Consider the following 16,399-nt stretch of genomic DNA (forward strand, 5'->3'; position numbering starts at 1 on the left):
TTACGAAAACTTACATCTAAATACATTTTTAGAATTTGATTACAGACAGTAAAAATAAAAACTTCTAGTATTCCATCAGAGTTTGAGAGAACAGTTTTTTTATTCCTCCAAAAAATGAATAGCATTTTTATTCAAGTTGGGTTTTGGTGAAATCTAGCAATAGAAAAAAAAGAACCTAAGAAGCTCCATACATCCCTTGTACTTTGCTTATCAGTTTCCTGCTGATAAGTCCCTGGTTAATCCGCCAGTAAACCTCTTTTAACAGGTGTGAAATGATCATCCATATCTTTATGTGTTTCTGATATTTTAATAACTATGCATGGAATAATATAAAATTGATTTTTTTTGTCCTGTCCCTTTTAAATAAATAAAATAGAATTGAACAGAAATGTTCACAGGAAAACCACAAATTTCATTAGCAGGAATCTTTTTAGAGGTTTTATTTGACAGTTTTAAAAATCAGATTTGAACTCCAAATTCAAATAGAACATATATTGCGACAGGAGTTTCTTAAATAATAAAAAAAAATCTGCAAGACATATTTAGTTTTTTATTAAACTCCTCAATGCCTTTAAATGAATGCTGTTGAATTAGATCATTTTAAAATTTGACCCACGAGTAAAAATATATTTGAAGTTGGACATCTTTGTTACACTCCTTTGTTAATATTAAATCCACTAGTAGTGCCATAAAAGTTTAACAGCACTGTTATTATCTCTGTAGAGAGTTTGAAAGACCTTGATAAAAAACTGTCCAAAGTTTAAAATGATAAGGTGTCGATGATACATTTATGGCTAACTGTGTGGAAAGCTTTCTGAAAATCTAAAACCAGAATTGCAGGATCACCGGGATCAAATCTTTAAGATCTGCTAAGTCCAGAACCAGTCTAATGTTATCAGAAATGTGCTGACCAGACAGAAAACCATTTATGGACTCATGAATGATGAAGACGTGGAAGACGTTTTTAGTCTTTGGGCTAAAACAATATTTATAGTCATTATTCATTAATGGAACACCACACTGATTATCTATGATTCAAGGATCCTTTTTTGAATTTGAGAGTTAGATCTTATTTCCTTGTGTGAGGCAATTCTTTGTTTAAAGATTCATCATTTAGAACCAGGAGAAATTCACAAATGAGAATCTGTGATAAAATGATATGGTCAAAGCATCATTGTCTGGTAGTTTGACAAAATTAAAACTTCTCATTCTCCATTTTATCTCTACATTTAAGAACATTTTCATCTCATTCCTGTTTCGAAATATCCCTTGATTGTTAAACTTCTGTTAGTGAAATATCAAATTTCAAATATATCAATACTGTCTGAGATCTCTATGAAATATTGACACGTATTTTTAACATTTTATGTAATTATCTGTAACAGAATTATTTATAATTAATCTTGACAGTGAAATTATTTCTCTGTTCTTTTGTTTTATGTTAAACAAAATTTACTATTTTTTCTAACTTCTTCAAGCCATTTCAATCTGGACTATATGAAATCTCTTTTTTGTGATAAATTAACTAACTCTTCTTTATCGAATTTTTCTTTTGGAACAGAATTTTACAAAATCAGATAACAAATCTTCTAATCTCATACTTTAATAATTCCTAAAACTTTCCCTGTTGACTAATATTTAATGCAATCCAATACCGTTTGATACAGTATTGGATTTTATTGTTTTTGCTACCAATAATTAACTTAAAATTGTGATATTTTTCTATAAATAACAAATCAAAAACAAAACAAATCAAATCATTCCATGTTCTTTGCTATGCGTTTAGAGCAAGTAGGTATTGGGTTTTGATTTACCCCCCTGGCCAATCCATTTTTGTCCACCAGAATGTTCAAAGGGACAACGTAAAGCCCCACCCTCTCCCGTACGACATCATATCCTATCTCTGCAGTCAGATGTTTGATGTGTGGAGGGTCCAGGCTGCAAAAATACCAACAATCTTGACGTTCTCCAGAAAAACCTGGGACCCTGTTCATTAGAAACACACACCATTTCTGTGGTTGTCACTGAGAGGAGAAATGTAGTCTGGCCAAAACACAGGCAAAGAATATTAGGTGAGGTAAACACATCCTTCTGTGGCTTTCCAGAAACACAAGGTTAATGACAATTCTATTACTACCAGACCTCTGACGAAGAGGCTGAGACATTAGGATCCATGTACAAATGATTAGACTGAACAGAGCGAGGGAAGGACATAAACGGCGTCAAAAAGCAGGCAATGGTCAAAAATACAGAGGCGAGGCAGAAGAGAGAGTAAACAGGCATAGGTCAAAAAGACGGAGAATCAAACAAGGTAAACTCCTCAGAATGACGGGTAAACACAATCAAGACTTCACAGTGAAGATAAGACTGGAGTGGGTATAAATGCTAGTGGTTATGAAGATGATGATGATGAGTTGTGCGTTGAGAAGACCGAAGCGGTGGAGTGAGGAAGGTGCTGAAGATGGTTAGCACTCAGGAGAAGGGTCGCTCTGGTGGTCGGAGGAGGACATGGCTGAGTGAGTCCTGACACTTAAGCTTAGTCCTTCATCTTCTCCCAGACTCTGAAGGACAGGTTGCCCACATGTTTGGCCACATCTATCAGAGCTCCTGAGAGCAGCTGTGGGTCTGACAGCGAGCTCTGGGCTCTGGCTCTGCTCTGAGTGTCTTTAGAACTGCTGAGGAACGCCTCCTTGTCTTTCTGCAGCTCTGCTTCAACAGCACTGATACTTTCTGACAGAGAGGACATCTGCTCCTGGATCCTCTTCATCTCTCTGCTCACAGTCTTCCTCTTCTGCTCCTCTTCCTCCTCCAGAGCGCTAGCTAAGTTGAAGGCCCAAAGCTAAACGTTAATGAAAGCCAAACAAAATGACATATTTAGAAACTTTCTTTTTTGGGCTGGGGGAGGGAGAAAATAGCTGTGAGGAACCTGAAGAAGAGCTTTCCACTTCAGAGAAATATAAAGCTGATGTTTATAGACACAAGCAGGAGTCTTCCTCCAAACATGGATTAATAGACATTTGTTTTCACAAATCAAACCTCTCTGCATAATATGCAGTGACAGATACAAGAATGTTTCACATAATCACAATAAAGTTACAGACACGATGGGTTCATGTTTATTATTATACTTAGAAAATACAGTTTTTTGCTTTATTTATTTACTACATCTAAAAAGTCGCAAATAAAGAAATTAATTACATGCAGATGTGCCACCAATACTCAGCTACTTAAAAATAAATTATAATGTTTGTTTTATGGACCTTAACTTCAAGTAATGCGTTCTAACTGGACCTCTTTACATTTCAGTTAAAGACCCCTACCTTAGGAGCTCTGAAGTTTAGAAACCAGTAGGGTACTATTTTTTTCGCCTTTTACTTTCATACAGACTAAAATTCAAGTGTTCTAAAGTGTTGACCCTTCAGGAGTGAAAATGTGATTAAATATCAACTTCCAAAACTGAAGGATTTGTTTGTAAAAGTTGGACAAAACTATTGGAATCCTCCTGTCACAAAATACACAAACAAAAAACACATGGAATGAATTGGACAAAGAAACTGAACATAGAGAAACAATTGCTGCCTTTAAGTGTTATTAAAAGTGACATGTTAAGCAAATATTACAGATATGTAGAAAATGTATTTCATAAAATTGAATGCCTCTGAACCTTGTGTAGATAAATATGGTTGAATGAGGGTTTGTGTAGATAACTTTTTATGTATTTATGTGTATATGTTCATTTAAAGTTTAGACTGGGCTTAACATTTATGTAAGAATCATTTTTTTGTGTACTTTGATTTACTTATTTTGATTTAGAGATAGGGGCATATAATATAATTTTCTTCTTTCTGCTCCTTTTCATTTATTAACTGTTATCATTTCATTTTGTATTATTTTGATGCCATGTATTGTTTTTAAATAAAAAAAAAATCACGTTTCAAACCAAAGTCTTTTCCTTCTGTTTGCAGCTGGATTTCAGAATGAAGAACCGCATAGAGTTTTGATTTGTCAATAAAACTTTAATTTCACTACGAACGTGTCGACCATATAGATCTACTGTATAAATATCAACTTTATAGTAACTTTTGATACGAGTTTTGTTTTAACACTGACATTGAAAAATAAAAATGTTGATATTTTTTTAATACTAGGAGTTATGTACATTACATGGCAGAGATGTAAACTTTGTACTGCCTTAAGTTTGCTATTCTACTTATATTGTGGTGGAAATTTGTATCTGCTGGTGGAATAATAACTTTTCATTCTTTCTGTCTTAATCTGAGTTGATTTTTTCTTCTGAAGAAGGATAATTTAGCCCACACAAGCAGAGCATCAGAGACACACTGTCATTTTGGGAGACATCTGAGTGAGTGTGCGAGACAAGTCTAGGTTCACAGATTTAGACCTGTCCTTTGTTTGTTTGGGTTTTGGGTTTGCACCCTTCTCAGGGAAATTCTCAAACAGCTGCAGCTCCCGAAGAGGTCTTTGTATTTTGTCTAACAGCGTGTTTTGCAAAGGTAAGGCACAGTTTAATGTAGATCTACACAGTTTATTATGAGGGGACGGAAAATTCTATAACAATGTTCAGAGCAAAGATATTTTCAAATTTAGAACTGCACCTGACATAAAATTTAGCCCTTCATCTATAAACTATCAGAACGACAGCATTTTTTAGACATAAATAGAGTCTTTTTTAAAATTAATAGTATTTTTAAACTATAATTTTTAAAGTATTTAAAATCGTTGTTTCCAAAACAATTTTACTTTAAATGAATGTAATATCTAATGTAAATCCAATATTTTACACAAATAAAAAAAGGTCTCTTTATTGTAACTGATAATTCAAATAGATATAACATTTATTTACAGGATGTAATCTGCAGGCTACTTCGTGATTTTAGTGTTAAGCAGCTTTAACATGAAAATACAGGAGAAATTCGTTGAAAATAAACGAGATTGTTTACTATAGTAAATCACCTGTGTAACTAGCCCTCTAGTGGAGAGAAACTGCACTGCAGCTTCTCTAGGAAAAAGGAAATGAAACTGAAGGAAACCGAAACTATTCTGACTTTGTTGAACTGAACTCAGACGCCATTAAAAGTGTCTAAGTCTCTGCTGAAAAAACAACGATTTGTGGAATATTTTCATCCTGAACGTAAAGACAGAAGCTGGTGAGTCCTGAGACGGAAAGACTTTGCTTACAAATGGCTGAGAGAGCTGCTCTTCTGGAATTCCTGAACTGTCACATTTGTTCAGATACTTTCAATGATCCTGTAACTCTGAGCTGCAACCACAACTTCTGTGGGAGCTGTCTGCAGACGTTCTGGGAACAAACTCAGAACAAAAACTGTCCCATCTGTAAAAGAAAATCATCTAAAGAGTTTCCTGCTGTGAACTTCAGTCTGAAGGAACTTGCTGACTCGTTTGCTGGAAGACAGAAATCAGAATCATCAGAGACAAAAACAGGAGAGCAGAAAATCATGGAGGTCTGCAGGAAACATTCAGGAGAAACCAATCTGTTCTGTAAAGACGAGCAGAGAGCTTTTTGTCCTGTTTGTGAGTTTTTTCAGCACCAGAATCACAAAGTGGTTCCTGTAGAAGAAGCAGTCAGAGAGCTGAAGGAGGAGCTGAAATCTGACTTAAAGTCTCTGCAGGACAAGAAGATGAAATACAAAGAAGCGGAGGAAACATACAATCAGATGATTCAACACTCCAAGAAGCAGCTGCTGTCCACAGAGACACAGATCAGAGCAGAGTTCAACAAGCTCCACCAGTTCCTGAAGGAGGAAGAGGAGTCCAGACTGGCAGCTCTGAGGGAGGAAGAGGAGCAGAAGAGGAAGACTGTGAGCAGAGAGATGAAGAGGATCCAGGAGCAGATGTCCTCTCTGTCAGAAAGTATCAGTGCTGTTGAAGCAGAGCTGCAGAAAGACAAGGAGGCGTTCCTCAGCAGTTCTAAAGACACTCAGAGCAGAGCCAGGGCCCAGAGCTCGCTGTCAGACCCACAGCTGCTCTCAGGAGCTCTGATAGATGTGGCCAAACATGTGGGCAACCTGTCCTTCAGAGTCTGGGAGAAGATGAAGGAGAAGGTCCACTTCAGTCTCGTCCTCCTGGACCCAAACACTGCAAACAGATGGCTTTATCTGTCTGATGATCTGACCAGTGTGAGAAATGGAGAAACTTCTCAGAAGCTTCCAGATAATCCAGAGAGAAACATGAAATATTGTGATGTTTTTGGTTCTGAGGGTTTCAGATCAGGGAAACACAGCTGGGAGGTGGAGGTGGGAGATCATCCTCACTGGAACATTGGTGTAGCTAAAGAGTGTGTTAACAGGAAGGGAGAGTGTTCTGCTTCACCAAAAGATGGATTCTGGTGTTTATCACATGATAATGGAGAATACACTAACGGTGATGATCAGACTGTCACTGTGACCAAGAGTCTCCAGAAGATCAGAGTCCAGCTGGACTATGACAGGGGGGAGGTGTCCTTCTACAACCCTGAAGACATGACTCACATCTACACTCACAAAGACACTTTCACTGAGAAACTTTTACCATATTTCAATGTTGGAGAATCTGGAGGTGGAAAAACCTCTAAACTCCAAATCTGTCCGACTGATTGAGATGATTTGACTTTTGTCATAAAAAAAAAAATGAGATCTTTTTCTTTCATCACAATGATCATTACAATGTGGTTCAGGTTTTTTTTTCTCACAATATTTTTTGCAACAATTAACTTGAAAATATTATTTAAAAACTGAAATTTCACCAAAAAATCTCAAACATCTGTTCCATTTATTCTCTTATCATTTTTCCTTCTGGATAAAATTGTTCCTTCATTGATCCAGAAAATGTTGATGTTTTGTAAATTCTCATTAAAGGCTGATTGAATCTGTTTCATTTGTTCTTTAGTGTCTCAAACTTTTTTACATCTGAATTCAATTCCAGATTTCAACAAATTTTCTCTAAAAATTTCCTTTAAAGTATTTCATTTTTCAGCTGTTTGATTTCAAATAAATTTGAAGCTGTTAAATCCTCTTCGTGAGTAAAAGCTCAAAATAATTCTTCAGTCGGATCTTTACAGACCAGACAAACCAGAGACTCCACAGATGGAGATATAAGCCAGTTTTTTTTTTACATTTTCAAGTCTTCTTCTTCTCAAGTCAGAAACATTTTCTTCATCTTGTTAACATCAAACCCAGATTTCTGTTCTGCATTTTCCTCCAACTGTAGACAGTTTCTGCTTTGAGGTTTTCATCCCTGAAATCTGCAGAAGATGGAGAGAAAGTTCCCTCTGTCACTGGACCGTCTTTCTGAACACATTTACCTCCAACTTTCTGTCAGACTTTCAAATGTTTGAAAGAAAATTTTTATTATTTATTATTTTTTTAAGACAGATTTTCATTTTATGTTATTAATGTTTTCTTATAACCATTACCTTTAATAAATACGATCAAAATTTTGGTTTTCATTAATGGATCAGATGGATTCATAAACAGATTTTTATCCTGCAGCCGCCTTCAGATAAATAAAAATTCTGTTTTTCTGTCAGTCAGAGCTCTGAATCCAGTCGAACAGGTTTTCTGTTCTGCTCATGAGCCGACAGTCAGAGATCTGTAGAGTTGAGATCATTTCTGATTGGATCCTTCTTTCAGTTCAAACAGGAAAGGAGGAAGATGATTGGTTATAAACACTTTGGTTGAGATACATCAAGGTAAATTTGATCCAGTAAATTCTAGAAGTTTGACAACTTTTTAAAGAAACTAAAGTGACTCTGTGAACCTCCTTCCTCACTACCAGTAAAGGTGATGAGGATCCAGAATCTAACCTCAGAGGTGATCATGGTTTGACATGTTCCTGTCATTTTGTCTCTCTATTCGGGTTATTTGTGTTGAGACTTCTGACACGATCAAACAGCGCCATCATCTGTCTGTGGGTGAGAGAAGATGGACATTATCCTCAATGATCATTTGTCTTTCTTTGTAGAAATATTCAATAAAATGTAATTGATCTAACTGATGTTTTTGTTATTTTTATTTTCCATCCATCTTCTTAACTTACTGTATCTGTTTTGGGGTCACAGAGTCTGTCCATCTACTGTTGAGTGAAGGTGAAATACATCCTGAACAGATCACCTGTCTGTCACAGGGACACACAATCACACCGAGGTGAAATTTAGAGTCAACAATCAACCTAAGAGGCATGTTTCTGTTGTCTGGGAAGAAGGTGGAGGACCCGCAGAAAACTTTGGGAGAACATGCAAACTCAGTAGCCTACAGAAAATATCAAGCTTGGATTTGAACAGGACCTTCTTACTGTGAGATGAGAGTGCTGACCACTGTAACACTCTAGTATTATTCATCACATCATAATTCTGAACCAAGTTTTCAAACACTTTCTAGACTAAATCCAAAAACCAAATGTTATAGATCCTTACGTTCAAAAAAAAAATGACTAAAATAAATGGTAATACAGTAAAATAATTCACATAAATGACTGAGTTTGTGTTTTTAGGTTATAAAATATGACTATGTTAGTTTATTCTAAAACTGCCAAATGTATATTAGCTGTTCTAGAGACAAGACAAAACACGTCGATCTGGGCTAAGACAGATGAAAACACAATAAAAGGTAGAAAGTCTGTGGACGAGTTAATATATAGGAATCACTAACATTTTCGTTATACACACATGGTTGAAGAACAGAAAGTGAGGTTAATAAAGGATTATGAGAGGGTAATATCAAGCAGACAAACATGAGGAGTGTCATTCAAATGAGCCTGAACCTTTTGAATAGTGTCAGCCAGATCATTACGTAGATGCTCCAGCAGAGGGCGCCATAAATCCATAAAAATGTCCTTGTTCCTTAATTTGGTCCCAATTCTTTCCTTTGGGAAGGTTTTGAAAAAGTCTTTGTACCACTGAGTCACAGTGGGAAGTTTTTATTTAATCCAGTTGAATAAGATGCACCTTCATGATATAAAAAAAAAGTGTAATAATTAATTTAGATGTATTCTTCATTGTTGAATTCATCTGACGACCGTTACAAAAACACTTATTGATTTTATCAAATCAATAAATCCTTTTTCTAGACCAAACCTTTTCAAAATGAAAAATAAATAGTTCCACTCTATAATATCAAATGTCTTCTCAGCATCAAGGGAGACAATAAGATAATGTTTGAGTGCTGAAAAATATTTAACAATCTCATCTTATTGCTGAATGAATATGTTCTAAAGACACTCAGAGCAGAGCCAGAGCCCAGAGCTCAAGAAGACATGACTCACATCTACACTCACAAAGACACTTTCACTCAGAAACTTTATATTTCATTGTTGGAAAATCTGGAAATGTCTGATTGAGATGGTTTGACTCTTTTTTCATAAAAAATAACAGATATTTTTCTTTATCACAATGATCGTGCTCCTCCTCTCTAACCATCTTCACCGCCGGCAGCCCTACCTGGCAGCGAGTGGCACCCTCCCCCCGAAGGATTGAGCGGCTGGCTGCTCTGGCGAATGCTCTTCCAGCAGTGTGCTGCTGCCTCTCCTTTATCAGTTTCCAATCAAGCTGTGATGACCACCACCTGTGCTGCTCTCCCCGCCCGCCTCTTCAGAGCAGGACGGCGAGCCCACATCACAGTATATTAGTTTCTTCAGTTAAAATAAATAAATAAATAAATAAGAAATTAATGCAATTTCCCAGTTATGGGGTCAATTCAAGTTCTTTTTAAATTTCCATTTAAAAGGATCTTATGTAGGCCTCACATGTGATTTAGGCCACAGTCTTTGAACAATTAAAATGTCATGCTTTTTCAAATTTACTTTAAGAGTTTGGTCATTAAAATGTTTAATAGAAAATGAATAATGTTTAAAACATATGAAGTTCATAAAAGGTTAAATAAAAAAAACTAAATGTTTTAAAATCAAACCACTCATGGAGAAACAAGATATTTCTTTTTTTTTAATTCACTTGAATGTATGGAAACAAAAATTCCCCAAACTCTTTAAATGTGCAGAAGTGGTTCTATACTGTATAAAACCCAATTTGTTTTTATTTGTTATCTTACATTTTTTTGTATGACAAATTTCATAATGTTTGTTAGATGTACAGTTTTTGGAAAAGATAATTTTAAAATGTGTAGCTGCATGAACTGTTGTTTAAATAAAGGTTTGAAGACTTTGAAACATGATCAAAAGGAAAAAAAATTGTTACCGCACCTTTGGTAAGAAAGAGGAAATGACATCTGGGGAAACCGAAAGTATTCTGACTCTTGAACTGAACTCAGACGCCATTAAAGCTGTTTGAATCTCTCCTGGAAAAACAAAGATTTGTGGAATATTTTCATCCTGAACTTAAAGACAGAAGCTGGTGAGTCCTGAGACTGAAATGGCTGAGAGAGCTGCTCTTTTTGAATCTTTCCTGAACTGTCACGTTTGTTCAGAGACTTTCAATGATCCTGTAACTCTGAGCTGCAACCACAACTTCTGTTCGAGCTGTCTGCAGACGTTCTGGGAACAAACTCAGAACAAAAACTGTCCCATCTGTAAAAGAAAATCATCTAAAGATCGTCCACTTGTGAACTTTGGTCTGAAGGAACTTGCTGACTCGTTTGCTGGAAGACAGAAATCTGAATCATCAGAGACAAAAACAGGAGAACAGAAGATCATGGAGGTCTGCAGGAAACATCCAGGAGAAACCAGTCTGTTCTGTACAGACGAGCAGAGAGCTTTTTGTTCTGTCTGTGAGTTTTCTCTGCACCAGAGTCACAAAGTGGTTCCTGTAGAAGAAGCAGTCAGAGAGCTGAAGGAGGAGCTGAAATCTGACTTAAAGTCTCTGCAGGACAAGAAGATGAAATACAAAGAAGTGGAGGAAACATACAATCAGATGATTCAACACTCCAAGAAGCAGCTGCTGTCCACAGAGACACAGATCAGAGCAGAGTTCAACAAGCTCCACCAGTTCCTGAAGGAGGAAGAGGAGTCCAGACTGGCAGCTCTGAGGGAGGAAGAGGAGCAGAAGGGGAAGACTGTGAGCAGAGAGATGAAGAGGATCCAGGAGCAGATGTCCTCTCTGTCAGAAAGTATCAGTGCTGTTGAAGCAGAGCTGCAGAAAGACAAGGAGGCGTTCCTCAGCAGTTCTAAAGACACTCAGAGCAGAGCCAGAGCCCAGAGCTCGCTGTCAGACCCACAGCTGCTCTCAGGAGCTCTGATAGATGTGGCCAAACATGTGGGCAACCTGTCCTTCAGAGTCTGGGAGAAGATGAAGGAGAAGGTCCACTTCAGTCCCGTCCTCCTGGACCCAAACACTGCACCTGGATGTCTCTATCTGTCTGATGATCTGACCAGTGTGAGAAATGGAGAAACTTCTCAGCAGCTTCCTGATAATCCAGAGAGAAACATGAAATATAATAATGTTTTTGGTTCTGAGGGTTTCAGATCAGGGAAACACAGCTGGGAGGTGGAGGTGGGAGATCATCCTATCTGGAACATTGGTGTGGCTAAAGAGTCTGTTAACAGGAAGGGAGAATGTTCTGCTTCACCAAACGATGGAATCTGGTGTTTAGTACACCGTAGTGGAAAATACACAAACTGTGTTTGTCAGACTGTCACTGTGACCAAGAGTCTCCAGAAGATCAGAGTCCAGCTGGACTATGACAGGGGGGAGGTGTCCTTCTACAACCCTGAAGACATGACTCACATCTACACTCACAAAGACACTTTCACTGAGAAACTTTTACCATATTTCAATGTTGGAAAATCTGGAGATGCAAAAACCTCTAAACTCCAAATCTGTCCGACTGATTGAGATGATTAGAAACTTTTGTCATAACGAAATATTTTTCTTTACTCACAATGATCATCACAATGTGGTTCAGGTTTTTTTTCTCACAATATTTGTCTGCAACAATTAACCTGAATATATGATTTCAAAACCGAAATTTTAACCAAAAAAAAATCTCAAACATCTGTTCCATATATTCTTTTATCATTTTTCTTTCTGGATAAAATTGTTCCCGCATTGATCCAGAAAATGTTGATGTTTTGTAAATTCTCATTAAAGGCTGATTGAATCTGTTTCATTTGTTCTTTAGTGTCTCAAACTTTTTTTACATCTGAATTCAATTCCAGATTTCAACAAATTTTCTCTAAAAATGTCCTTTAAAGTATTACATTTTCCAGCTGTTTGATTTCAAATAAATGTGAAGCTGTTAAATCCTCTTCACAAGTAAAAGCTCACCTGTGTTTCTACACCTGAAAATATTTCTTCAGTTTAATCTTTACAGACCAGACAAACCAGAAAGTCCACAGATGGAGATACTATAAGCCAGTTTTTCCACATTTTCAAGTCTTCTTCTTCTCAAGTCAGAAACATTTTCTTCATCTTGTTAACATCAAACTCAGATTTCTGTTCTGCATTTCCCTCCAACTGTAGACAGTTTCTGCTTTGAGGTTTTCATCCCTGAAATCAGCAGAAGATGGAGAGAAAGTTCCCTCTGTCACTGGACCGTCTTTCTGAACACATTTACCTCCAACTTTCTGTCAGACTTTCAAATGTTTGAAAGAAAATTTTCATTATTTATTATTTATTTAAGACAGATTTTCCTTTTATGTTATTAATGTTTTCTTATAACCATTACCTTTAATAAATATGATCAAAGTTTTGGTTTTCATTAATGGTTCAGATAGATTCATAAACAGATTTTTATCCTGCAGCCGTCTTCAGATAAATACATAAAAATTCTGTTTTTCTTTCAGTCAGAGCTCTGAATCCAGTCGAACAGGTTTTCTGTTCTGCTCATGAGCCGACAGTCAGAGATCTGTAGAGTTGAGATCATTTCTGATTGGATCCTTCTTTCAGTTCAAACAGGAAAGGAGGAAGATGATTGGTTATAAACACTTTGGTTGAGACACATCAAGGTAAATTTCATCCAGTAAATTCTAGAAGTTTGACAATTTTTTAAAGAAACTAAAGTGACTCTGTGAACCTCCTTCCTCACTACCATTAAAGGTGATGAGGATCCAGAATCTAACCTCAGAGGTGATCATGGTTTGACATGTTCCTGTTCCTCTGTCTCTCTATTCTGGTTATTTGTGTTGAGACATCTGACACGATCAAACAGCGCCATCATCTGTCTGTGGGTGAGAGAAGATGGACATTATCCTCAATGATCATTTCCTCGTCTTTCTTTGTAGAAATATTCAATAAAATGTAATTGATCCAACTGATGTTTTTGTTATTTTTATTTTCCGTCCATCTTCTTAACTTACTGTATCTGTTTTGGGGTCACAGAGTCTGTCCATCTACTGTTGAGTGAAGGTGAAATACATCCTGAACAGATCACCTGTCTGTCACAGGGACACACAATCACACCGAGGTGCAATTTAGAGTCAACAATCAAGTTATGTTTCATGTTTTTGTTCTCTGGGAGGAAGCTGGAGGAAAACTTTGGGAGAACATGCAAACTTAGTACAGAAAAGATCCAGCTGGGATTTCAATCAAGACCTTCATACTGTGAGATGAGAGTGCTGACCACTGCACCACCGTGCAGCTCTAGTATTATTATCACATCATAATTCTGAACCAAGTTTTGAAACACCTTCTAGACTAAAAACAAAAACTAACTGTTATAGATCCTTCTGTTCACCAAAAACTGACTAAAATAAATAGAAATACAGTAAAAGAATTTACATAAATGACTGAGTTTGTGTTTTTAGGTTATAAAATATGACTATATTAGTTTATTCTAAAACTGCCAAATGTATATTAGCTGTTCTAGAGACAAGACAAAACACGTCGATCTGGGCTAAGACAGATGAAAACACAATAAAAGGTAGAAAGTCTGTGGACGAGTTAATATAAAGGAATTACTAACATTTCGTTATACACACATGAGTTCAAGAACAGAAAGTGAGGTTAATAAAGGATTATGAGAGGGTAATATCAAGCAGACAAACATGAGGAGAGTCATTCTAATGAACCTGAACCTTTTGAATAGTGTCAGCCAGATCATTACGTAGATGTTCCAGCAGAGGGCGCCATAAATCCATAAAAAATGTTCTTGTTCCTTAATTTGGTCCCAATTCTTTCCTTTGGGAAGGTTTTGAAAAAGTCTTTGTACCACTGAGTCACAGTGTGAGGTTATTCTTTAATCAAGTTAAATAAGATGCACCTTCATGATAAAAAAAACAAGTTTACTAATTAGTTTAGATGTATTCTTCATTGTTGAATTCTAGTGATCTGACACTGTTACAAAAACACTTATTGATTTTATCAAATCAAAAAATCCTTTGCCTAGACCAAACATTTACAAAATTAAAAATAAATAGTTCCACTCTATACTATCAAATGTCTTCTCAGCATCAAGGGAGACAATAAGATAATGTTTGAGTGCTGAGAAATATTTAACAATCTCATCTTATTGCTGAATGAATATGTTCTAAAGACACTCAGAGCAGAGCCAGAGCCCAGAGCTCAAGAAGACATGACTCACATCTACGCTCACAAAGACACTTTCACTGAGAAACGTTATATTTCATTGTTGGAAAATCTGGAAATGTCTGATTGAGATGATTTGACTCTTTTTTCATAAAAAATAACAGATATTTTTCTTTATCACAATGATTGACTTATGAGGTTTTAACATCTTCTTCACATTTTCAACTCTTCTTCTTTTAAAGTCAGAATCATTTTGCTTCATCTTGTTAACCTGAAATCCAGACTTCTGTTCTGCATTGTGAACATCTTTTTACTTTCACCCGTTGTATTTCACAGATAGAAATTCAAACATTAACTGACCAGCACGACCTTCTTGGTAAAAACCTTTTTGGGCTGGAATCATTTAAGTCCAATTTCCACTTTTTGTTAAAAAAATAAATAAATACTGATAAAAAATAAAATCTTATAAATCTTTTGGAATAATTTACAATTGTCTGGGTTGAATCTTTTTGTATTCTTTAGTGCCTGTTTGTGTCTCCAGTATGTAACTCACACCTCTCCTGAGATTGTGTTGCTGAACTTTCGCACCTTTAACTGAGTGAAGTTCAAAATGACATAATATTCTTATCATTTAACATCTAATGCCATTTTCCTTTTGGTGTTCTTGTGTTTAACCTGCTGTGTTTGTTTGAACATCATCCTCTTCTATGCAAACGCTTCACTGTTTAGGACAGTTTTTCCTGTGAGGGTCACATAACTGTTTTCTTCACTGATGGGGGGCCGGGGTCGGTTTGTAAACTATCAGAAAAATCTAAACAATCTAAACATTTTTCTAAACGCGAACAATTGTGTTTTTACAGAAAGCTACATAAAACCATATTTTAACAATCCTTTTCTGTAATCTTCACAGAGAAAATGAATCTAAAACAGTCCAAAAAGTAAACCAGTAAATAAGGAATCCTCTCCTGTCATGATTCTTTTGAGACGTTGCAGAGCTGCAGCTCCAGTTCTTGTAACCATCTGGATCTTTTAGCTCTTTAGGTCGTTTTGTTGTTTTAACTTATCAATAACTATAAACTCATGTAAAAAATGAGTAACTGATGTAAAAAAAATGTTATTATGTTAATGTTTATTTTCCTCACAGATTAAATTTACAGAATTAAAATGGTTATGTTTTAAGGCTGTGAGGTCCCAGTTTTACTGTGATGTGGAACGCTGTGCATAGAGGCTTCACTGCAGAGCGGGGGAGGAGGAGTTTCCAGGTGAGCTGAGGTGTGCTTCATGTAGGGGAGGAGCTGAAAATGATGACGTCTGAAGCTTTACTACACGGCTGTCACGTGACTGATTCATGAAGTGGTTCATCCTGCAGGCTCCATTCATAAAGTGAGAGCTTGGAGATAGTCTGGACAGATTGTGGAAGTTTACAGGAATTATTATTATTGTTAGTAAAAATATCTGTCCCTTAAACACACTAGCCCGGCCAATCTCATTGTTATAAAAATAGAATGATTGTCCAAACCCAAAACACCACCATAAAACCCGATTGGTACTATAAAGCACAGTTATTCAGTTATTCTATATTCTAGCCAATCATTTGACTTTTCCAGTGACTGTGGGCGGGCTCATAAGACTTCATTCCAAGTGGGTGAAGCAAAGCAAAGTGAACAATGAAATCTGTGTTTATTTCCGTTGGTGTGAAGATGAAGATGTAGAACTGCAGTGCATGTCAGAATAAAGTATCTTAAGCACATGTATGTGCTCTCCTTCACCCTGACCCACGCTTTGTCACACTTATGTTTTTGGAAAAACTTGTCTTTTTATTTTATATTTTAAATAGTCATATTTTTCACCTGTTCCACACCTTTGAGACCTAAACCATTTTAATCAATCATTAATATTTGTTTATATCTCTTTTCATACTTGTTGACAAAACAAAAGTTTGTGACACCATTAAAAATATTGTTAAAC

The 16,399-nt window shown here is 36.3% G+C and overlaps 2 protein-coding genes across 2 annotated transcripts; both read left to right on the forward strand.

Annotated features, from left to right (window-relative positions):
• The first annotated feature begins 5,031 nt into the window (after window positions 1-5,031).
• LOC112148706 (nuclear factor 7, ovary-like) lies at window positions 5,032-6,892 on the forward strand. The gene has a single exon (XM_024275997.2). The coding sequence runs from the start codon at window positions 5,202-5,204 to the stop codon at window positions 6,615-6,617; it is 1,416 nt and encodes a 471-aa protein (XP_024131765.1). The 5' UTR covers window positions 5,032-5,201; the 3' UTR covers window positions 6,618-6,892.
• Window positions 6,893-10,262: 3,370 nt separating this feature from the next.
• LOC112148704 (nuclear factor 7, ovary-like) lies at window positions 10,263-12,070 on the forward strand. Its single transcript, XM_024275995.2, has one exon. It carries the CDS (start codon window positions 10,382-10,384, stop codon window positions 11,798-11,800), a length of 1,419 nt encoding a protein of 472 aa, XP_024131763.1. The 5' UTR covers window positions 10,263-10,381; the 3' UTR covers window positions 11,801-12,070.
• Window positions 12,071-16,399: the final 4,329 nt, after the last annotated feature.

Source organism: Oryzias melastigma, linkage group LG9 (genome assembly GCF_002922805.2).
Source record: "Oryzias melastigma strain HK-1 linkage group LG9, ASM292280v2, whole genome shotgun sequence".
NCBI classification, from domain to species: Eukaryota; Metazoa; Chordata; class Actinopteri; order Beloniformes; family Adrianichthyidae; genus Oryzias; species Oryzias melastigma.